The sequence below is a fragment of the Mustela nigripes genome, chromosome 7 (assembly GCF_022355385.1).
Source record: "Mustela nigripes isolate SB6536 chromosome 7, MUSNIG.SB6536, whole genome shotgun sequence".
In the NCBI taxonomy this organism is placed as follows: domain Eukaryota; kingdom Metazoa; phylum Chordata; class Mammalia; order Carnivora; family Mustelidae; genus Mustela; species Mustela nigripes.
In genome coordinates, this window is record NC_081563.1 from 129025889 (window position 1) to 129050952 (window position 25064).

The 25064-nt window shown below is 49.6% G+C and overlaps 1 protein-coding gene across 1 annotated transcript in view; it reads right to left on the reverse strand.

The window, feature by feature from the left end:
• Positions 1-1328: 1328 nt before the first annotated feature.
• Positions 1329-25064, reverse strand: part of KCNB1 (potassium voltage-gated channel subfamily B member 1) — a 91224-nt gene continuing 67488 nt past the window's right edge. Inside the window, exon 3 of the mRNA XM_059407206.1 lies at positions 1329-3338. Coding sequence (XP_059263189.1) covers positions 1329-3338 — 2010 coding nt within the window. The remainder of the gene's footprint in view (positions 3339-25064) is intronic.

Consider the following 25064-nt stretch of genomic DNA (forward strand, 5'->3'; position numbering starts at 1 on the left):
GTGACTCTGCGGGAGGCCCCACTTGAGGGGTCAGTACCCTTCCTTGCAAGGGGACTAACGGGAAGCGTCAGAGGGGCAGGGGAGGAGGCCACAGACTTTGACACCGCAGACAGCAGGACCAGCACAACACCCCCCTCCCCGTGGCTGGACACGGGCATGTACCAACAGCCCAGCTATAGTCCCAGAAAGTGGCCCATGGGAAATAGTGCTTGTTTTAAAGTGCAAGACGTTGACACTGTCCCTGGTAAAACCTATTTTTGAAAAACATAAAGTGCTTTTTATTTTAACTTTTTTTTTTTTTTAAACTTGAATACCACAGGAAACAAAAAAGAATTTCTATTATAGTAGATGCTTTCCCTGCTGCCGCAGGAAGTATTCAAAAGTCTGAACTGGGCATTTCAATTGGGGATTTTGTTTTTTTCCTTTCATTTTTGCAGGTTAAAAAAAAAAATCAGATTTTATTCTGTTCTTCGGTAACATACAGTCTCTTTGAATAAGCTATTTCTTTTGCATATTTGACACTTGCACATCTTTTGAGTCTATACTAGCGATGCACAGAAAGTGCTTTCCTTTTTTTAACAACCCTACAGCACTGCTCACAGTTCATCCTGCCGGCTGAGTGCCTGCCGGGTGAACCCTTCCCGGATTGCCAGGGGGCAATTAGAATCAAGGACAAGTGGTGCAACTCACCCTGACGAAATCTCAGAATAAAATCTCAGGTACTATGGAACACTGAAGTCAATGAAGACATTTGAGTAAGGGTTTCGCGCTGGGATCGTGGCTGATGGTGCGGAAATTTCCCCATGACACGAGTATCCTCTGTAGCCTTCTTAACAGTGGGATCCATCCAGGAGGTGATGGACAGGAGTTCCTAGAGGTGGCCAGGTAACATCCAAAACCAAATTGGTCAGCCCAGCCGCTTGTTCCGGCATCCTTCTCCAGCTGAAGCCAGGAGGGCTGGAGAGGCTGCGTGCCCCCCTCCCCCCGAGGCTGTGATGGACAGCCATGACAGACAAGTGGGGAGTAGGTGGCCTTGGTTAGGTCCAGCATGTGGTAGTGGTGGCTGTGAGTTCTGCCCACGTCATCTCCCAAAGAGGGCAGTGGACTTGGTACAAAGAGATGCCACATCCTGCGTCTTGGCCGACTGCATTCTGTCGTACCTGTCGTGGCTCTCAAGGCCCTAGGGAGCCTCCCCAAGAGTTTCGCTTTTGTCTGGAGGCTCTGCAGAGCCTTTCTGAGTTCGTGCGGAAAGGCTCTGCGGCAGGGAAGCTGGACGGCACGCCTCTCGGGTCCCGCCACAAGTCTCTGTTGCGGGGGAGGGGGGCAGCTCAGATGCTCTGATCCCGTGTGCTTGCGTGGGCTCCTCCTCCCGGCAACACGCGGACGTCGGGGGAGATGTGGTTCTCGAGTTTGCACTTTTCCTGGCCACTGGGGCCTTTTCCAGTCAATGCTTCTGTTGAGTAAATGCAGTTCTGCCTTAAGAACTTAGGGGAGGTGGGTAAGGGGGAGCTTTCGAAGTGGTTCTTCTCTGATCTTGTCCCGACACTGAACTTGGGACTGGTGCTCGCCTGGACGCTCTTGGGAGGGCTGGAATCTACACTGTAGAGCACCTGCCCCTCGTCATCTGTGTCCGCGTCGATGTACTGGTGGACACCTGCTTCGAAGTTGAATGCTATTGCTGTGTGTTTCTCAGGTGATCGGGGGGGCGTCCTAGCACTTGCTGTGGTGTAGACGGAGGACTCCGGACTCAGTACAGGCCTGTCCAAGAGTGTGGCACACTCCAGTCCAGCGACAGCAGCGGCAGCACCCCCCCGATTCCTAAGAGGGTCATGGTACATCCCCAGAACGGGGACTAGTGGACTGGGGTCCCCCTCCATGAAGTTGACTTTAAGTGCTCGGAGCTTCAGGGGGTTGTTTGTCTTCAGAGAACTCTTGGGGCTCTCAATGAAGAAGGTAGAGCGATGGCTGGCATCAGGGGTGGGGTTGGCCTCCACAAATCTACCACCACTGGTAGCCAGAGCTCCCCGCCAGCCCACCTCTGGGGCCATACTGCCCCCAGTCTTGCTGGGAAGTGATGCCAGAGGACTGTGGGAGAATCTGGTGGCTTCTGGGAAGTCTGTGGCACAGCTAATGAAGCTATCAATGCTCGACATGCTTCGCATGTCGATGACCCCTTCTGTACGAGTGGGCAGAGGGGCTACAGGGCTGGGGATACTCTCCATTTCGAGTTCTTCCTTTGGTTTGCTCTGTGTTGTTGACTCCTTCGTATTGAGGATGGGTTGAGATTGGGTCTTGGCCATCTTATTGTACATGTCTTCCAACTGCTGGACGTTCAGGTGCTGAGGACTAGAAGATGATCTGGCCTTCTCAGGGGATCCCTGCTCCTTGGTTTCAAAGGACTTACTTGAGCTAGTTTCAGACAGTGTCCTCTTTGTCCATTTCCATTTGTTGGGAGACAAGTGATTATCTTGCACTTTGTCCTTCTTACCCATATTGTCTCCATTTTTCTCAACCACAATGTCCATCATCTCGATGCTCCGGGCAAAAGCATCTTTCATGTTCATGGAGACGATGCTGCCATTCCTCTTGGCTCTCTCTAGAGCCTCTCTCCGCTTGATCGCTTTCTCCTGCCTCTTCTGCTCCTTGTAGAACTCAGAGAAGTTATTGACAATGATGGGGATGGGAAGAGCAATCACCAGGACTCCTGCAATGCAGCAGAGCCCCCCGACAATCTTCCCCAGGAGAGTCTTGGGGTAGATGTCTCCATACCCAACAGTCGTCATGGTGATAGTGGCCCACCAGAAGGAGGCTGGGATGCTTTTGAACTTGGTGTCATCCTCATCCTTCTCAGCAAAGAAGACAAGGCTGGAGAAAATCATGATGCCCATGGCGAGGAAGAGGATGAGCAAGCCCAGCTCATTGTAGCTCCTCCGCAGGGTGAAGCCCAAGGACTGGAGCCCAGTGGAGTGGCGTGCGAGCTTAAGGATACGGAGAATACGCATGATGCGGAAGATCTGGACCACGCGGCGGACGTTCTGGAACTGCAGCACACTCTTGTTGGATTCAGTGAGGAAGATGGTGACATAGTACGGCAAGATGGCCAACAAGTCAATGGCGTTGAGCGGGCCCTTGAAGAACTTCCATTTCTTAGGGGAGGAGAGGAACCGCAGCAGGTACTCCATGGTGAACCACGCAATGCACACGGCCTCCACGTGGGCCAGCTGGGGGTTGTCTGTGGTCTGGCCGAACTCGTCGAGGCTCTGCAGCTCAGGCAGCGTGTTGAGTGACAGGGCAATGGTGGAGAGGACGATGAACATGATGGAAATTATGGCAAGGATCTGCAAGGAGAACAGAGTGGGATTTTGTTACCAACCGCCAGAAGGATGACCGTCTCAGCACACTGCGTCTGCACGTTGCTCTCAACATGCCCGGACGTCTGAGCAAAAAGACCCCTATTCGAATCCATTTATTCCAGAGGTACAAACCAAGGCCCAGAGACGGCAATGATCTAAAGCTAATTATTTCACCCCGGGGGTCGGGGTCACCAGTGAGGACGCAGGAGATCTGAAAGAGGGTGTAGGGTTGGCAATTGAGAGCTTGAGCTCTGGTGTCAGGCTGTTCGGGGTTCAAATCCCAGCTCTGACACTTCCTTACTCTGGGCCAGTTGTTGACTCTAAGCCTCATTTTCCTCTCTGCAAAATGGGATGGTAAATAATGTCTACCTCGGAGAGCTGCTGCGAGGCGTAAATGCACTCCCACGGGCAAGGCATCGGGACAGCTTCCAGCCGCGCGCAGTGTCTGATACACGCCAGCCGTCCTCACAGGGGACGTCTCTCAGCCCACACCACCCCATCAGCCTAGCCCACCAGCCTCTGAGGGGTCCAGCTGGTTTTCGCTTCCTGCCCTGCCCTGAAACAGCCAACTCTATCCCCTCAGCCAGTGCCCTTGTGGCCTGGGTGTGAAAAGCTTCTGTTTTCTGCAGTGAATCCTCGCTCACCACACCGGGTCGTCAAGCCTGCATTTTCACCTCAACCCCTCTCTTCGGGCCTCTCCTGGCACAGGTTGCCAAACATCACACTTCTCTGGCCGCACGCTATTGGTCAATCCTGCACAGCTGTGTCTCTTTTTCTCTGTTCAGTGAAGTGCAGGCCATCTTTTAAAACACTGCCCATGTGGTGCCTCCCTGCAGAGGTCAGCCTTGGTGGGGCTGGCTGCTCCCTCCTTCGGGCTCCCTCGTCATTCTGTGGGTACTTTTAGACATGTCCCATTACAGAGGGGGCTCTGTGTGTGTGTGTCTATCACTGCCCAGAATCTATGAGCTTTTGGGGACAGGGATGGGTTCTGAGCCTTATCTCTGCACCCCCAACACCTAACCCGGGGCAGGGGCTCCCAAAGTGTTTGTTCACTGTTGCTCAAGTTCACAGAGCAACAAGTGGAAGGGACAGGACCAGAAATCAGTTTTAAAATATTTGGCTACTTTTTATTGATCATGTACTTTTGGTGAGGCACTTTGCTAGGCAATAGGGATGCCATTAGCAGCAGGAAAGCTCTGGTGTCTTTCTCAGCCAGCTCAGATGATGAAAGTGGGTGTCACGTGGTTCCCCAACCTCAGCTGCTCTACCAACATCCCAGGTTTGTTCGTTTTGGTTTTTTGCTATGCTTGTATCCAACATATCCTCTGTCTTTTAAACAAAAACTTTTGGGTTTTAATTCTTGATGTTCACTTATTGCAAAAGTAAAATTCCATAACCACTTTATAAAAGAAATACCTGATACATATAAAAGTAGATAAAATTTATGTATATTTACAAACCATAATCAAGTGAACACCTGTGAACCTGTGACCCAGGTGAAGAAACAGTATGTGACAGTAATGCTGACGTCACCTGCAGGTCCTTCTCCACTCCGGGGGAAACCACAGTTTCTTCTCATCCCTCTTCGTTTCTGGAGAGTTTCTAATAGAGAGATCTATGTCCCTAACAAACTGCGATTTCGTTTCGCTCAGGACCAACATCCTATTGTATGTGTTCTTTTGTTGCTTGTACTACTCTTCCCTCAGTAGCAAAACAACACACACTGCTCACCTCTTCTGTTCTCTTTTAGCCTTGTCCGAAGAAATGACATTTGCAAAGATGCTGGTTTTGTGTGCTACGGAAAGGTGTGTTAAATCTTCATCAAAATAAATACATGCTTATTAGAGTAAAGCATTCCGGTGGCATATTTTGGGAACTCCTGCACTGAGTTAGGAGTGTGGGCTCTTGAGGTAGAATCCAGCTCTGTCATTTACTGGCCCGGTGGCCTTGGCATTGAAACGTTCCTTGCCTCAGTTTCCCTACTTCTGAAATGGTGGATATTCCGGTCATTCATAATTGGGGATGATTTGTCAAAATTTGACAAATGCCACAGGAATTTGTGGTATCAAAAATTTGATAACCGGGTGCCTGGGTGGCTCAGATGGTTAAGCAACTGCCTTCAGTTCAGGTCATGATCCTGGAGTACCGGGATCGAGTCCCACATCGGGCTCCTTGCTCGGCAGGGAGTCTGCTTCTCCTGCTGACCTCTCTACTCTCATGCTCTCTTGCTCTCTCGCTCTCTCTCAAATAAATAAATAAAATCTTTAAAAAAAATTTGATAACCAAATTTTATTTGGTTAAAATAAACCAAGAGCGGGGCGCCCGGGTGGCTCAGTGGGTTAAAGCCTCTGCCTTTGGCTCAGGTCATGATCCCGAACCCCGCTTCAGGCTCTCTGCTCAGCAGGGAGCCTGCTTCCCCCTCTCTCTCTTTGCCTACTTGTGATCTGTCAAATAAATAAGTAAAATCTTAAAAAAAAAAAACAAAACCCAACCAACCAATTGGGGAGGGCTACTCCTGGCAGCCAATGGGTGGAGGTCAGGGCTGCTGCTGATCCTACCGATCCTACGATCCTACGATCCTACCGTGCACAGGAACAGTCCCTCAACAAGGAATGATCTGTCTCAAAATGTCAACAGTCCCAAGGTTGAGAAACCCTAGAGTATACCAGCAGCCAGCCCCTCATAAATTATAGAGTTGGGGACGAGGAGATTATGCACCTGGGATTACCAGCACAGGGCTAGACTCCGAGGGGGTCAGACTTTCTGAGGCAGCCAGCCAGGGCCTTGGGCTGAGCCCGGCAGCTTCCTGCTGTAGGCGCTGCTCCCTTCCACCGGCCAGAGGGAAACCCGCGGAGAAGAGCAGATTCCCGGGGAGCCTGTTCCTTTAAGAGCTGGGAGGTCCCACTGCCCCCAGAGGCTGGCAAGGGAAGCCTGCTCTAGTTTCTAACCCCTAGACAACTCCCGGGAAGACCCACATAATTGATGTTCTGCTGACAGATGCATGAATTATGCACCGGGCATATTATGTGCATATTACATGCAGTCCTTAGGGCCTGTTATTCTAAGGCCAGAGTCAGCTTTGTACCTGGGCATGTGCCCTGCCCTCCCCTCCTTTCAGCCCCAGGATGCCTAGAAAAGAAGAAAAGGGGCAGAGGGGCCTCATGGCTCCTGGGGGAAGGCTGTCAGCTGCTCAGGGTTGTGTTGGGAGGGTCAGAGCACCTCAGGTCTCCTTCCCAGCGTGCAGGCACCCCTCTTCACCCATCCTCGCCCTGCCCACAGACTGTTTTCTTTCCTAGGCCCACGGAAGCCTGACTTTAGAGTCAGGGCCTTACCTCCTGGCTGGGGAACTTCCACATGGGTGTTAAACCCTCTGTGCCTCAGTTTCCTTATCTCTAAGATCTGGCAGGGGTTGGGGGGTGGGGGTGGGTGGAGGTGTCCAATGCAAGGGTGCAATGAGAGTCCAATGAATTCATAAGGCTCTTAGATCAGCTTTTATAACTGTTACTACTCTAGCAGCCTTCTAATTTATGAGCTAGTTTGGGATCTAGGTTTGAGTCCTGACACTATTATCCCTGGCTAGGTGGCATTGGACAAATCGTTACCCATCTCTGAGCCTCCATATCTCCATTTGTATCTCTAGAATGGAGATGGAAGGAACTGAGCACTTACCACATAACAGCTACTTAATATATGTTACGTTATGAAATTATGATCCGGGTAATTTATCATCACTCCTGCTCCCAGCCCCTGGACTGGCTGCTGACGTCTGTGGGCCTGCTAAGGCCAGTGCCTGCTAAGGCAGCAGATATCCTGCAAACGGCCCGAAACCCAAACGAACAGTATCAACCTGGTCTCTGGGATGGACTGCAGGGGACGGGCCAGCACCGGAGTCCTCCCAGCCCTTCTTCAAACCCCTGTCTGGGCCTCTGCATTTCCAGCTTTGCTCTCCTGGGATCTGAGCCCAATCAGATTTGGGCAGGACTCCAGGAACCCAGCAGCAAAGGCAAAAGCCAGGACAAGGGACTTAGAGGCAGTCCTCAAATTCCCTCCCTATGAGGAGATTCCGGATCCTGGAACCCACCTGTCTGCACCAAATGGGGGCAGAAGCTTTGGTCCCCTGGGGGAAGTGAGCAGCAGGTGTGAGTCCCCAGGGCGGGGGTGCTAAAGCCAGGCCCTCCTCCTAATTGTCGGCTCTGGTGGTTGATCACGGGGATGCCCACCTTTGGCTCTAGCAGCTATAAATACAAACTGTTTATCATTGCCTCCACACACTCCCCTGCTCTTCCAGGAATGTGAACGAGGCACAGAATATCTGTGCATAAAAGGGCACAGGCTCCTGTCTGGAAAGATGGGGAGACATAAGCAGAGAAGGGAAGGGACTCATTCATGGGTACACAGCTCATTGGAGTCAAACCCCTTACATGGGTGCTGGAAGCTCCAGCAAGCAGAGAGACATTCAGGGCTTGGAAACTGAATTTTTTTTTTAAGTGTCATAAATCATTTTTTAATTTTTAATTTTAATTCCAATAGAGTTAGTCTACAGTATTATGCTAGTTTCAGTGTACAGTACAGTAATTCAACAATTCTATACATTACTGGGGGCTCATTGTGATATGTGTACTTTTATTTGGAAACCGCTCTTCATGTACAAGCATGTTTGTAGCGGCATTATCCAAAAATAAAAAAGTGGAATCAACCCAAATGCCCATCGGCTGATGACTGCGTAAATTGGTATATCCGTAGAATGGAATATCACTTAACCATAAAAAGGGACGGAGGACAGACCCGTGCTCCAACAGGGATGAACCTTGAAAACATGATGTGAAGTGAAAGAAGCCAGACACGAAAGGCCGCCTTCCATAGGATCGCATTTACATAGTGTCCAGATAAGGCAAATCTTTAGAGATAAAAAGCAGATTATGGCCCCCAGGATGGGAATATGGATTAACAGTTGTTAATGGTTATGCCGGATCTCTTTGGGGGTGATCAAAGTGTTCTAGGACTGATACAAGGTGATGGTTGCACAACTGGTCAAATTTACTAAAAAATCAGCGAGCTGCACACCAGAAATCAGTGAATTGGATGGTATGTAAAATAAGTCTTAATAAATTTAAAAAATTTTTGCTTTCCATAACGAGTATGCCATTGCTTTTAATCCTCACAACTGCATTGCTAGGTCATAGGAGAGAAGCAAAAATCCAAGCAAGCCATAGATAGCCCTGCTGTGAACTCTGTGACGGCTCCATAAGCTCTTGGATAAAGTTCTAATCCTTGGCATTTAGTTGGCACGTATTTATTACCAAGTGCTGTGCTAGTTGCTGGGGATGCAGCATAGAGAAGACCATTTTTGTGGCCTCGAGGTGCTGGGAGAGAGAAGTGGACAAAATAACACAAAAACCCATAAAAGAGCAAGATGAGGCCAGATAGTGTTAAGTTCTTTATGTTACTGAGGACAAACCAGTGTGATTGGTAGGGTAGCGGCGGGGGTGGGAGGGTGTCCATAGGAGACTGGGTAGTTAGGGCAGACCTATTTCAGGAGGTGCCCTGGTTGTTGAGACTTAAGGATGAGGAGTAAATTGCTCAAAGATCTGAGCATTCTAGGCAGAAGGCATAGCATATGCAAAAGCCCTGAGGTGGGGATGAGTTTGGCTTAATCAAGCAACAGAAAGCAGCTCAGGGTAGGTGGGGCTGAGTAAGAGGGAGAACTGGAGGGGATGAGGTTGGAGTGGCAGGAGGAACTGATGAAGAATGAGAGAGAGATCTGGATTTTTATATTAAGACTACCTTTCTTCTCTCTTTCTAGACTCTTTTCTGAATTTCCCACTGCATATTCCATCCTAAATCCTGGTAAAAATGCTTATGGTTCCCAAGCCGCACTGCCATGGTGGCTCACACCTCAAGATCCTCACCATGCTGTTCCCTCTGCCTTTAGCACCCCGTCTCCTCCACATCTCCTGGCTGACTCCTACTGCGTCCCATCGGCCCCCAACTCTGAGGTCATTGCCCCAGCGAGCCTGCTCTGACCCTCCAGTCTGAGTCCTCTGGACTACCACTGCTCCTAAGCTTCTCCCATCATAGCACGGATCTCGCTGAGCTGGAATGTGTTCCTCTTGTCCTGCAAAGGAATGTCTGCTCGTGAGGACCCAGGCTGAGTCTGTTTAGGACTGCTCTGTCCTTAGCTCCTGCAAGAGTGCCTGGCCCAGAGTAGGTATTCCGTAAATAGTTGATAAATCAGTGAACAGGCAAATGCATGAAAGGGAGGCTCAGAGAATGAAGTGAGTTTTCCAGTCCTACACAACTTGGAAGAGGTAGAGCTGGGACTTGATCTCAGGTCTGCAGGTGTCCACAAGACATTTTCAAGGACGCAGAAGGAGGCAGCTTCCGGACTGGTAACCCCTCCGCTCCTTTTATGGCCCTTCCGCTTCCCTGGCTTTAAAGGGAGATTACAGCCAGGGAGTTTTAATTAGAAGGGTCACTGGCGCAGATCCGATTAAGGGGATTGGGAACAGGCTGATGGGAAGCGGGTGGGGGGTGGGCATCCATGGGGGACTGGTGATAAATTGGAGTCAGGAGCCTGCAGGTGGCGCTCCTGGGCACAAAGGGACAGGAATCCAGGGATAAGTACGTTTGGACAACAAAGGATAAAAGCAGAGGCCTTGGGGTGAGCCAGCAACGGCGGCCTTCACCAACAGAGGGCAACCGAGTCACAAAGGTGGAAAGGGGGTGCCGTGGCATTGCTGGGGGTATCCTAGGCATTATATTTCAGAAGGCTTTGGGTTGAGAAATTTATTTTTATTTATTTGCCCAAGTTTCAAAATTGCAATATTTCACATAAAAATCCAGATTTTTCCATTCCTTTGGAAAACTGGATGATGTCTATACACAACCTGGATTCCCAAGGGCAACCACTGCCTGGAGCTAAGAACAGGTGCCCGTTTAGACAGGCCCCTTTGCTCCTTTTGTTATCTGTCAGGTCGCTATAGGTGCTGGGTTTGCAATGGACTCACTGACACGATACTGAAGACTTCAACTGCTTACTGACTTGCTCCAGTATATGAAGAACTTTCTAGATGAGATCTGTATCTAATTGCACAAGCCAGAAACCCAGGGGTCCTCCTTGTCCCCATATCCAATCCATCACCGAGTCTTGACAATTCTGGCTCACAAACATCTTTGGGTCTGTTCCATTCGCTCTCTGCAAGCTACCACCCTGCCCCCAAGCCACCATCACCTCTCATTAGACCACTGCAAACAGACTTCTTCCTGGCTTCCCCAAAGGCACTCTAGCCCCATGTGGCAAAGACCACTAGATATCCCCAATACCTGTTCTTTTCTTCTTCCATTATAATAGAAATTTAGCTGGGCATGGGACCATCCAGAATAAGGACTACATTTCCCAGCTTCCCTTGCAATTAGATGAGGCCATGTGATTAGGTCTGGCCGGATGAAATGTGAGCAGAAATAATGCTTTCCCATTGTTTCCTCTTTCTTGCTAGCTGGGAAGCAGATGTGACGGGTAGAGCTGAAGCAACTATCTTGGGTCTGAGATGGAAGTTAATCACTAAAGTCTTCAACTTTAGTGAAAAAGTTTGCCAACTCCTGGTCTGTCTTGTTTAAGCTACTGGATTTGGGGTCTCATTGTTACAATCACTTGGTCTATACTTTGCTGAACTCTCCAGCCTCATCCTGAACCATGTTCCCCTTTGCTCTTTCACTTCACGTGAATTAGTTTTCCTTTGGTCCCTCACAGTTCTCATGACCCTACTTGCCACAGGGCCTTTGCCCATGCTGTTCCTTCTGCCTGGAATGCCTTTTCCTTCACTCTGCCTGGTCAGTTTCTTCTCATCCTTCTTAGCTCAGCAGAGGTATCACCTCCTCAGGGAAACCAATCCTGACCCTGAGTCGATCAGGTCAAATCTGTAATTGTAGGCTTTCAGAGTACATGTCTTTCACTTCAGAATGCTGCCCAAGTTGCAACCTTGCAATAATGTCCACCTCTGTAGAATGTAAGCAACTTGAGGACAGAGGTTTGTGTCTGCTTTTTCTCAATCTTGAGTCCTCAGAGTGTATTTATGGAATGAAGTGTCAAATTTCATCCTGAAAACCACCTGCATGTTGTGCTGTGCCCCTTGCCCTCACTTTATAATCAGGGAAACTGAGGCTTAGAAAGACAATAACCAAAGTGACAACAGAAGTGGCCAAGGCAGAGTTTGATCCTGTGTCTAGCAGGTGCTGAAGCCCTTCTTTGTTTTAACACCTGAGCACCATTTTTTAATCCCAGGACTCTGGGGTCTGAACTACAGACCCATCTTGAACCATCTCCCCCAGATGATGTGACTCTTTGCCATACGATCTGGGCTGGGCATCCTTCTCCTAATAGGTGAATTCAGTTCTCATGAGCTCTGTCAAAGCAGGGATTCTGAGAGCTGGTGAGATTATAACCTCCTGCCCATCTGAGGACAATGCCTCTGGTGGTGCTGGTGGTGCTGATGGAGGCTTGACTCTGGTCCCTGCAGAGGGAGGAGGAACTAGTGGGAAACTTGATTGGAGCAGTGTTCTTCTTGCCTGAGTGACAGCCAATTCCCTGGATTTGCTGAGGGCATACGGAGCTGAGGCAGGGACTGTGGGTCTCAACAGTGATGAATGGTATCGGTCCATCCCTGCTCAGAGAGCAGTGTATTGAATAGAAACAAGGAGCACAGGAAATGTTAGGTAAGGACAGTGTCCATGGGTTCTGCTGAGCCACAAATCTGTCCACGTGCCCCTGAATCTGGTGGGATGGGGAGTGGGGAGGGTAGTCTTTGAGAGCCCAGCCAGGGCAGCTGGAAGTGCTAAAGGAAGCTATGCTGGTCTGGATGCTGGGGTTGGACGCCACTCTGGCTAATATCAGAATGATGGCTCCATGATTGGTCATTCTCGACAACAGCCAGATTTGCTGGTTAATAATGTCCAATATGCATTTAGAAGAAGACATCTGGGGGACTTAACAATAGATCTTTTCCATGTAGCATCTTAGTCTCATTAGAGATTCACGTTGAGGTGAAACGGATGCATGGGTTATCAAGGGATCTACCTTCCAATTCTGGCTGAGGATCTCTAGGACAGTGTCTTTCTCATGAACAGCCACTGAGAATCTGCTGGGTCTCCAGCGTAGTTCCTTTCCAAGCCATGACTCAGGGAACCAGTGGCTCTATCGTCTCAATGTGTGACTTGCATTCTTGCCAAGGCAGGGGCAGGAATAGCGTTGGAGAAGTCACGCTTGCCTGTGCCCAGAAGTGATATGCGTCATTGCCTCCCTTGACAGTGAGGTCTGAGATCTCAGCCCTGCCTCCCTCGTGGGGATGCAGTAAGTGCTCAGAAACCTAGAAAATGCTCACGGAGGCTAAGGAGATGGTTTCCAGTGCGGGTGTATGCGAAGTGTGACGCACTGGGAGGCGCAGAAAGAAGTGACGGGCATTTGATGGGTAAGTCCTAGAGACCTGGCATCCAACACTGTGCGCAGAATCAGTAATGCGATATAGCGCACTGAAAATGTGAACAGGGTAGGGGGCGCCTCCATGGCTCAGTGGGTTAAGCATCTTCCTTTCCGCCAGGACCCTGGGATCAAACCCTGCACTGGGCTCCCTGCTCAGCAGGGAGCCTGCTTCTCCTTCTCCCACTGCTCATGCTGTCTCTCGTGAACGCTCTCTCTCTCTCAAATAAATAAATAAAATCTTTTAAAAAATGTGAAGAGGGTAGATATGTTAAGTGGCCTCACCATAATATAAAAATAAAAATAACTGCAATAGATATAATAAAAAAAAATAATAGCATTTGAGGCAGATCTTTAAAAAGAGAGAAATTACCGGCAAAAAAAAAAAGGAAGAAGAAGAAGAAATCTTCTTTTCCTTTCATTTAAAAGTAGAAATCCAGTTTTACCGACATTGAGTCCATGAATCAACACTGGCATTTTGTTCGCCGTGTACGTCAGCCAGCCATGGGGGAAACAGAAGTGCCCCGAAGGAGGAGGGGGCCCCTCAGCTCAGTGGGTTGGCAAAGAAACGCTTACATCTTTGACCGCAGCCCTGCGGTGTGTGTATGCCTGGCATGGAAGGGGTTTCTAGCACTCACTCCTCTCTGGTTGTCTTCTTCCTGGGCACACTGGAGGCCTCTATATCTTTTGTGCACAACTGTGTGACTCTCGGTGCCCTGGGAGGATGTAGATGGTTTCCAGGCAGAGGGGGAGTGTGTGTGAGCTCCCTTCTTCTCCTCAGCAACAATGGGGGGGCTCATGTTGGGAGGACAGTGGACCCTGAGTCACGGCGACTTGGATGAGGGCGTGCTGCACTCTGGCTGGGTCCTTAGTGGGAATCACACAAGTGAGAAATAAAACTTGGATGTGTCAAGTCACGAGATCGTGTGTTTCCTCATGACTGCAGCGAAATCTAGTGTATCCTGACTAATTCATCTAGTTGAGCTGGAGCGTAGGTTCTGTTGTCTGTTCTGAGCAAACTAGTCCTCGCAGATAAAGACAAAAGGCTTACAAAGATCTTTGTAAAGAAACAACAGCTTGGAGGTCTACAAAGATCTTTGTAAAGAAACAACAGCTTGGAGGTCGGGTTAGTAATGTCAGCCCAGGTGAGCTCCAAGATAACCACTAAATGGATACTTCTGGTGTGAGCCCATCAGCCTGAGGCCCCGAGATTAAAAACAATGATGATCTCATCAGATCTGACTAAAATTAACTTATAAGGTCCAAGTCATCAGGAAGACTCTGTTATATGAATTTTCACCCTTTTACAGTGAACCATCTTTATTCATTCATCAAACACAGGAAGAAACATGATCAATGAACAGAAAAAATGAATGAATAAACTAGGTCCAGTGGGACCTGGTTCTGGGGAACCAGAATGTACTGGTTAAGAACCTAGACCTGCATTTTTTTTTATTTTAAAGATTTTATTTATTTTATTTTATTTATTGGGATGCCTGGGTGCCTGGGTGGCTCATTTGGTTAAGCATCTCTCTTTGGCTCAGGTCATGATCTCAGGGTTCTGGGATCGAATCCTACATCAAGGAGAGGCAGAGAGAGAGAGGGGGAGTGAGAGAATGATCTCAGGTCTCTGAGATAAGGATATGAGCTGAAATCAAGAGCTGACCGCTTCACTGACTGAGCCACCGAGGCACCCCACAGATCTGCACTTTAATCCCAGCTTCCTGATTTTTCAGCTATGAGCCCCTGGAAAAGTTACTTACTTCTCTGAGCCTCAGTTTCTTCACCTGTGCAATGGGGATCACCACAGTTCCTACTTCGTTGATGATGCCATGTGATCACACATGGGGTGCCCGGCATACAGTCGGGGCACAGGGAATGTTTGCTGCTCATTTGTTTTCAACTGGAAGGAAGATGCCAGCTTTGTGTAAGATCATTCTAATGTGGAATGTGTTATCATGAGCTGTTATCACTATTCACTGGCAGGGGACTGAAGAAAAGACAGCGTCTGTGAGACCTGGGTTCAAATCCTACCCCTGGACAATCAATGTTCCCTGTGTGGAACATCACCTCTCTGAGCCTCAGTTTCCTCATCTGTAAAATGGGAATAGTAATACATACGTAGGCAGGTTTTTATAAGGATTAACCTCGTTCATTCATCCATCTGTCCGTCCATCCACCCGTCCATCCATCCATCCATTCAATGATGTACCAGGTGCCGTCTTAGGCAGTGAACAAATCAGGCAGAACTCCCAGCTTGTGTGGAGCTGACTATCTTGTAGAGGGAAGGAGTACGTGGTGAACAAAAAATAGGTCAACAGGATAATTTTGAGTGATGGTAACTGCTTGGAAAAAATTAAGCCGGTTGTTAGGAAAGGGGACTAAGAGATGTGTTTACCTGAGATGGTTAGGCAGGGCTTTTCAGTGGAGGTGACCTTTGAGCTGAAACCTAAAGGATCAGGAGGAGCTGCCATATGACCATCAGTGGGAAAAGAATTCCAGGCAGAGGAAACAGTAAGTGCAAAGGACCTGAGGTGGGAACATGTCAGGCCAGCATGGCTGAAGCAGGGTGACTGAAGGGAAGAATAAGAGGGGATGAAGCAGGAGAGGGAACAGGGCGGAAGTTTATGGGTTTTCAAGCCATGCATGCCAAGTGCAGAACCCGCCACAGTTCTTATGAATACTCTTAGCGCCCGTCTTCCACTGACTCCCTTCTTCATGGCCCACTAAGGGCCTGCTTTGGAAAATAAGGGTAATCGTTTTTGTGTCCCAAAAGAGTCCCTGAGATAGTCAGCCAGAATCCCCCAACCCACTGTTTCCTCTCAGTGGTTTTCCAACCCTGGAAGCCATGCTGCTCCTCAGTGGCAAATTCCCACTTGTCCGGCCCATCCTGGGAGTCGAGCCCAGCCTCTCCCCCCACTGTAAAACCCCATGGCAGCAGTCTCTGCGATATCCTGAATGGAGTCCCCCTTACCGTCTATGACAAGTGTCACTAGACACCTTTTCTTCAACACGCTCCTTCTCGGGACCCTCAAGAACCTCCTGTATTCCTTTTCTAAAAGGGAAGTCAGCAGAGCGCTCAGCACCTCTCATTGGCTGATCCTTGGGCCTGGAGGGCCCCTTTCCCACCCCCTCTCGCACAGGTGGCTTTTTCACTTCTTTCAGGACTTGGCAGAAATGTCACCTTGGAGAGGCCTTTTCAACTTCTCCCAGATGGAAGCATGAGCCCTTCTATAAGGTAGAAACTATGTCTTGTCACCCCCCACCTTCTTGAAGTCCTCCGGTGGCTTCCTACAGCCCTCAAAACAAGGTCTGCACTCTCACAGGGCTTACAAGGCCTTGCCTGATCTGGCTTCCAGATCAGGAGGAAAGATCTCCTTTCCTCTGCTCTTTCCTGGGGTGCCTGGCTGGCTTAGTCGGTGGAGCATTTGACTCTTGATCTTGGAGTTGTAAGTTCAAGCCCTATGTTGGGTGTAGAGATTACTTAAAAATAAATCAATCTTGTGAAAACCCCACAAAACTCCTCCTCATTCATTCCTCCCCCACAGTTTTACCTCCTTGGTGACTTACCACAATCTGCAGTCATCTTGTTTGTTTATTTATTCACTCACTCATTTTCTGCTTCCCCGCCTACCCAATCAGCACTGTGAGGGCAAGGACTATGTCTGTTTTGCAAAGCTGAACCCCATTCTCCAGCACAGCGCTGGTATGGTGTTGGCCCTCCACAAATTCTGGTACCTTAAATGAAAAGTGAATGGGTGGTTGGATGGATGGTTGATTTGGGTTGGTTTGGGTTGGTGGGATAGTTGGGTTTAGAAGCCATGGCCCCAACTGGACCACCCAAGATGCAATGTTCATTGAGTTCTCGCCCTGTGTTAGACACTACAGGGAAATACAAGCTTAAATTAGCAGCTGAACTTCTAATAACAATGACATAATACTAACAGCCAAAATGTACTGATTACTCACCATGCCAAGCACTGTGTTAGCTGCTCTGCCGGCCTAGTCTCATTTACTCCTTATATCAACCCAAAGAGGTAGATACTCTCATAATCCCCATTTGTAGTTGGGAAAACCAAGGCTCACAGAAGTGAGGCTTCATGAAGGAGGAGTCATTTGGGCTGGGCCCCTGGTAAGCATAGGTGCAGAGGCTAGAAGTGGGGAATGACAGACGGCCCCATGTGGCTGGCGCAGGTGTGTGCAGAGAAGGCTGGCAAGAGTAGACACCACCACTTATGAAGCACCTACTGTATGCCATGTCCAAGGCATTTATTACAACCATCCTGGGAGACAGGACCTCTCACCACTGCCGTCCTTCAGAGGAGCAATCTGAGGCCTGGAGCAACTAAATAACTTGCCCTGAGTCACACATCAGAATCAGGCTTGAACTCAGGCCCACCTGACCCTGGAGTAGGCACACTGGGTCAGAGGGGTATTCAGGGGTCTACGAGGGAGAAGACAAAGGCAAGCTGTTAATTGAGCAAGTACTAAGAACCAGGCACAGTGTATCATCTCGCTCAAGCCTCCCAAGCACTCAGGAGGTATGGTTGTGGAGGATATGATTTTGGACTGTTTGGTATTATTTTTTTGAGAACCAACCCTCCTCCTCTCTCATGTACTCAGTGAAGCTGCCTCTGTTCTCCAGTCTCAGTGGGTGAGAACGACACCCACGTTTACCATTAGAATAACCCATCCCCCTGGCCGCAGTGATCGGATTAGTAGTGTGGACATGACTCACACTCACCAATCAAGTTTCATCTTGGGCTTTTTCCCCCTGGAATTATTGGGAAAAACGTGTTCTTTTTCATTAGGGGCTGCAGAGTTATCATGATGTCAACCTGGAGAGGCCAGAGAGTCATCTTTGGACCTTTGGAAAGATTCTTCCCTAGAATATAGTCAGTATGGGGGGATTCTATGCCAACAGACATATAGGCAGGTTAAGCTCCTGGATACAGCCATTCCTGAAGCCAATATCCCTGGACTTTCCATTAACGTGAACTGATCAATACCCTTTTTTGAACAGGCCACTTTGGGTTGGCTTTCTGACCCTTGCAAATCAAAAGTGACCTGGCCAACAAAATTCTCACCTTCATTTAGCAGATGAGACAACAGATTCATTCAGGTAAATTGACTTGCCCAGGATCACACAGCCAGGAAGTGGTTGAATCACACAGAGGTATCACACAGAAGGTACCTGAAGATCTGACAGATCTTCAGCAAACACTGATTTTTTCCCCCTCCACTGACCAAGAAATGGTGGAGGAAAGAACCAGAAGAGATATACCACATGGAACTCCCTGAGCTCTAAGCTGCTGGGCCGATCCTGGTTTCCTTTTGAAATCCTTTAAACTGCCCTGGGGTCTGGCAGGAGTGGGAACCAAGTCTCAGGAGTTGGCGAGTAAAGTGAACCAGCTGTCAGGATATCTACATTTGAATAAAATTCCTGAGGTTCCCCTTCCCTCCAGAAAATGCCCTCTGAGGGTCCTGGCTATAGCCCAGGGCTTCCAGGGAAGGACCTGAAGTCTTAGCACTTACATATTTACTTATTTATTGATTTAAAATACAGCTGACCTTCCTTCGTTTTTTTCTTAATTGACCTAATACCTCTTAGTGACTTATGCTTAGTAGGCTCCTGCACAGGTAACAGATTTGGTACCACTAAAGATTCTGAGGTCATTTGAACTTTTCAAAGCTCCTTCACACTGGGGCTGAACGGACAGTAAGGGGTTAGCCTGCCAACTCTGGTGTTGGACTTGCAGTTGGGTTGCAATCCCGGCTCTTGCCAGCCTGGTGACCTCTGGCACATTTCATAACCCCTCTGAGCCTTAGTTTCCCCTTGTGGGAGAGAGAGCAGATTTGGAACAAGTAAGACATGGAAGCTAAGACACTCTTCGTACAGAGGTTAGAACCTCTTTAGGTTTTGGGCCGTGGGAGGGTGTTCCACATAGAGGCTGGGCCCTGGCATGGGTCGTTAAGTCAGTGCTTGAGTCTCAGCTTTCCCAGTTGTAAAATGGCCACAGCACTGAAGGTTGTGGGTGGAAAATGCATACTACCCTCTGTGCCAGGGAAGGGCGAGGGGCCCCGACAAGAGGCCACTCTGCCAGCTGGAGGGCTCCACCCACCGGTGTGCAGGTGGCTTTGGCCCATTCACTGAATTCCTTGCCAACATTTATCTCTTCTCTGAATCCAGATTTCCAGCTTCTCAAAAAAAAAAAAAAAAAAAAAAAAAAAAAGGAAAGGAAAGAAAAGAGAAGAAAAAACCTAAAATCTGAGGCTCTGGCTATGCTGGACATGTCCTCCTCTGTGGCAATCAGGCTGGATCTGAGCGCCAGCTAGTCCAGGCCTGTGTTTTTAAAATCTTCTGCATGGCCCATGTAAGTTGTTTATGAGGCCTGCTTGGCGTCTGCCGTGATCTCGGCTTGCGAGCCTAGGAGTAAATCATTGCAAGCGTGGCCGGCGATGAAGGAAAGGACTCAGCAGTGCCAGGGAAAGAGTCATGGCTTCCTCAGAGTGCTGGGCCTGCTGCCGGGTGCACGCAGTGCTCTGACTCAGGGAGGGGTGGATGGGACACCTGTCTCCTTTAGCCTCTCACCCAACCGTACTGTGGCCTGACTGTCCTGGTCTGCAGGAAAGCCACACTGTTGCTTCCTTTTAGTCCCTGGCTACATTTTCTCCTGTCCCTCCTGCTTCCAGACTCCTTGAAGCTCCTTCCCATTCTCCATCACCTGCTCTGCCAAAAAACCAAAATGATGGGATAACAAACAATAGGGTACCCCAGGAGGGCCTCTCTGAGGAGGTGACATTCGTGTGGCAATCTGAAGGATGCAGAGGAGCCAGGCATGGCACTATCTGAGGACAGGGTGTTCCAGGAAGAGGCAGCAGCAAGTGCAAAGGCCCTGAGGCAGAGAAGAGACTGACACATACAAAAAAATAAAGGAGAACAGTGTACTGGAGCGTGGAAGGAAGGCAGTGGGTGTCAGAGAGGAGATCACAGAGAGAAGTGAGGAAGGCCTTAAAGACCAGATGAGCCATTTTATTCTGAGAACCACGGGAGTCACAGAGGGCTTCTTAGCAGGCCAGTGACATGGCCTAATGTGGGTTTAAAGAGCTTCCAGCTGTGTTTAGTAACGGCCTATAGCTGGATTGGAACAGATTCAGGAATCTAAGTGAAGAGGACGGGCAGGTGTCCAGGTGAGGGATGGTGGCAGTTGAGAATAGAGAAAACTGATTCAAAGCATATTTTGGAGGTGGAACTATCCAAAGAAAAGTCAAGGAAGAGTCCCCGGTGTGGTCCTGAGCAACCAGGAGGATGACAGTGGCTGTCCTGGAGCTAGGAGGACAGGGTGGAGCATCCTGGAGAGGCTGGAGGAGCACTGGGGTCAGATCACAATGGGCTGTGCACGCAGGCTGAGGGATACAGATAAGGCCCCATAGGTAATGGGGAGCTACAGGCGGCTTTGGAAAAACAGCAGAATATTCATTCGGTCAATCTGTCATTTGGTCATATTTTTGGAGATAGGTGGTCCACATTCTGCTCTCTTCCAGACAGCAATGCTCCCCCAACCAGCTGTGGGCTAGGGGGCACAAGCCACCTCCCTGGAGCCCAGGTATGGATCAGGGATCTCACCTGCTGATCCCTGGGTTCTCTTCCCCTCCTCTTCCATCCCGATTAAGGAGCTGAAGTGCATTTTAAAGATCTTTAATTACTGCCAGCCTGTCTCCCCTCTAAAAGCTCCACCAAGGCAGGGGCTGACTTCATCACTTCTGTATCCCCAGTAGTTGACCTGAGCCTGGCACATCGTTGGTGCTTCATTAACTGTTTACTGAGGAACTGAATTAAGAAGAAAAAGCCCCAGTCTGCCACCTTTAAGGATCAACTGAGATAACTATGAAGTGCCAGGCTCAGCGCCTAGTATACAGATGGCATCCAATAAATGGTAACGAAACTGCACAAAAAATATGGTCACGCCGTCTGCAGTCCTGGCCCAGTTTCTGGTGTGTCTGGAGGCTTTTCCAGGCCAACATGGGCCTGAGGGGTGGGAGGAGGCCTGTGACCCACACTCCAGGGCCCCGGTCTTAGGCCTGGACAGGATAGGTGTGGTATCTGTACTAATCCGGCTAAGCAGCCGGATGTGTAAAGATGTGTAATCCAAGGCCTCAGCATCCTGTCCTGCTGGCTTCAGCCTGACCTTGGCTGGGGATGACCCAAGTCAAGGTGGATGCCCTGACCTCCCAAGGGTCTCCAAAGTTGAGACCTTTTACACGGACAGGGACAGAGACCAAAGGGAGCCCTTCTCAGAGGGCAGAAGGGGGCAGGCTCACCCAGTGCTCCGTCACCCTCCATCCCTGCCAATTTGGGAAGTTCTATCTCTGTGCCCCTCTCCTACTCCTGCATCTCTGTCCTACAGTCCTCCCTGTTGGGGGTTAATGCTGTACAAAGACACTGTCTCACAAAAGAAAAGAGGAATCCATTCATTCATTCAGCAAACATTTATAGTACCCAAACCATATGCCAGGCCCTGTTCTAGATTCTCAGGACATAGCAGTGACCGAAGTAGATCTTGTCTTCACGGGACTGAAATCTGGGTGGAGGGAGCAGATATTAAACGAGGAAACATGAATTAGCAAGATCACTTTAGGTGCTACAAAGATAGGCTACTGGGATAGAGAGTGACTGGGTGTAGGAGCGCATCATTAGCTATGGTAATCAGGGAGGGCTTCTTTGAGGAGGTGACATTTAAACTGAGACCTGAAGAAGAAGGATCCAGCTGTATGAAGATCCAGGAGAGGAACACCCAAGCAGAGGAAAGAGATTTTAATCCTCACAAATCCTAAGATTTGGCACTATTACCTCCATTTATTGGGCACTTACTATGTGCCAGGCTCTGTTCTCAGAACACGCAATACATTGTCTGACATTTAAAAAATTGGCTGTAATTTTACAGTGGAGGAAACTGATCCACAGGAAAGTTAACCACTTTGTCCACGGCCACACAGATAGCAAGGAGCACAACTGGGATTTGAACCCAGGCCTGCTCCATCTTCCAGCTGATATAGGTTATTCCCTATCCTCACAGCACAGGGAGGAGAAAAATGCATTGTTGAGACCTAGCAAGCACCAGGCTGTTCAACTTCTATCATCTTTTCCTGCCCCTACCTCTGAAGACCACCCACTGGTCCCCAGCCAAATGACCCATTCTGATCCCACCCATGTGGTCCAACCCTCCTAGCCATAGTGATTGGCTGTGGGATGGACATGTGACCATGATGGGCCAATGAGAGCGAATCCTGGGACTCTGAATGACCGGCTGGGGAGGAACCGTTCTTTTTTAGAGGGGAACTGTCTTAGAGATTTGGAAGCTGGGGAGACCAGAGACCTTGCCTGAGAGTGACGCTTGCCTAGGGACAGGCAGAAACAAAAGATGGGGAGAGATTACTGCAGGACAAGTCCTGACGGTATGGCCCCAGGGCTGTGTATCTGGGGCCAGAAACCAGAGCTTCTTCTGGACTTACCAGTTACTTGAGGCAATCACTCAGCTCTTTCCTTCCTAGCTGAAGCCATTAGAATTGGATTTCTGTCATTTTCAACTGAAATTAGAACATTTCCCCCCTCCTGGAATGTCCTCCTTTGTCTTCTCCTGTGCCACCAGTAGTAGTATTCTTACTGCCACCAGGAAATAACCACTGCCGTCACCGAGACCGTTCCCCCTGCCATTCACACCGGCATTACCCCTGCCAGTATCCGCGCCACCACTGCCACCGGGAATGGGTTTTGTGCTGGGGCCATTCTCGCTCCCAAGGTCGACGCTGGCACCGCTTCCATTACCTCTGCTCACGTCACACTCTCTGCCCGCAAAGCTCTCCCCGGCTCACGCGGCACTTTCACAATCCACGCTGAGTTCCACTGCGGTTCCATCGCAGGAGCAAGAAAACCCAAGTTGGCAAAGAGGATGGAATCTGCCTCCAGCTACAGGCAACGCTGCTCCGGCTGCTCAGACTCTCTCCTTCATCCACTCCCTCACCCACTCATTCATTTCTTACAGAAACGTCACTGATGGCCTTCCGGCGGGGAGCCGCGCTCCGTGGGAAGCTAGGACGCGGTGGACACAGATCTGGCTCCTGCCTTCACTGAGCTGCCCATAAGGTGGGCTCTAGGACATTCCAAGGAGCCTCCCTCCCAGGCCCCACAGAAAGCCTCCCCAGAATCGTTCTCTCCTCCTCCAGGTGCTGAGACAACTATGGAGGAGCCCAGTTTGTGGGCAGAAAGGAAGGACTGCTGTGATTTTTACCTCTTACCCCAGCAGCCCCGGGCAATGGCCATGCTGAGTCTTCCTTGCTGACGCCTGTGGGGTTGGGTAGGGATTCTCTACCGACTTCACTTGTCTCTGCACAGTGCTGGGCACAGGAGACACTTGGCTACTGCTTATTCACGGATTATTCTCAGGGGCAGAACCAGGCCTCCTTCCTTCCACCCAGCGGGGCATCCCTCCGCCCTCCGCCCCCCCCTTCCCGCTCTCCTCTCCCTCCCTTCCTTCTGTCCTGCTATTTCTTCATCTTTGGTTCGTTCAGCTTCCATTTACTTAGCCAGCACCCACATCCTTTAGTCTTCTACCCTCCACTCACCCCTTCCCCTCTCCCTTCCTTTCCTGTGTTTGTCTTTTAAATAATCCATTCTTTGAATCAATTCTTCATTCATCCCTCAAGAGCGGCAGGCCCTGCGTCAGCTGCCCCAGGGGAAGTGACCGACCCTCCATCCCTTCCTCAGAGACAGCATACGGGAGCCATAACTTGTCCCTACAGTCTCTCTCCTGAGCTCTTCGAGGGGCCCTAGCTCTCATCCTGGCACACAAAGATCTTCAGCCATTTTTTTTTTTCTCTTGACTGTGTTTGGAATCTTCCCTAGAGTTCCAGCTCGAAGACTGGGCAGAGGCTATAAACACAACCACTTTCTTTGGCTGTTCCAGGAGCTGATCTCAACCCTTGCCTTTGGAAACCGCAACCCTGGGCAGGGCCAAGTTGCTGTACTACTCTGCATACGAACAGTACAGGACTGCTTAAGTGCCTACTGTGTACTGGCATCACGGGGAGTGTAATGAGGAAGACAACCTTCAAAATTTGTAAGCCTAAGGGCCCCTTCCCAGCTAACCTTTCCCTTTACTTTCATCAGTTCTAGGACTGGAGCCTCAGAGGGGGGGTGACTAAGCAGGCTGGTCTGTGGCAGAACCAGGACTGGAGTAGGGGGCTCCTGACTTGGTGTTCTGTCCCTCACCTGACTGCCTCCCAGACCCCTGCCCATTCTCCTTGGAGGATTCCAGCCTCCAGGTTTTTGTTCCTGCTAGGCTTCTTCCCAGCCTCCTTTCCTAGAATGTTAACGTTTTCCTCACTCTTAGCAATTTTCGAGGAGGAGCTTGTGAGATAAAATAAACAAACAAAAACCCTGATTCTCTCAGCCACTTTCTGAGGCACTCTGAATTCCTACTACTTATCTTTTGTGACAACCCAGCCCCAAGTCCATGCTTCCTTTTAAAAACCTCCCTTCCGGTTTCCTGAGTGGTGCTCTTCCCCTCACCCTCGCAGCCAGCCCCAGGGTCGCACACGCAGCCCCCAGGAGCGGGCCAAGCAGGAAGTACAAACAGCTGAAGCTGGCTGGATGTCAAATACCAGGAGGGGTGAGGGGCGCTGGGGCCACCCCTCACCACCTCCAGGAGGGGACAGAGAATGCGCCTGATTTTCCAGCTTCTCAAGAGAAACGAAAAAACCCCGAGTTTTTCCCCATGTAATCTTCCAAATTGTTAATGCTGGCTGGCGACTAATTAAAATACGTAAATGTGGTTTGGTTCAAACAATACACATTAACAGGCTAGATCTGCTCCTTTCCCCTAGACAAGTCATCTGTGAGCTGCTTCCTCCTCCCCAACAGATTGCCACCAGAGAGCCTCTGCTCCAAGAGGAGCTTATCGCTTTGAATACAAACGACATAATAACCACAGTAGCAGCTATCACAAATTGGATATCCAAACACTTAAATCACCCCTAGGAGATACTGCTCTGGTCATTTTACAAATGAAGAAAACAAGAGGCTCAGAGGGGTTAAGGAACTTGCCCAAGGTCGCACAGCTAAGTGATGACTTGGATTTGAGCCCCAGGCTGTGTTGACTCTAAGACAGTGACCCAGCCCAGCAGTGGTGGCACTGCCCCAGGTATTTTGGAAACACGGGGGGGGGGGGGGGGGGGGGGGG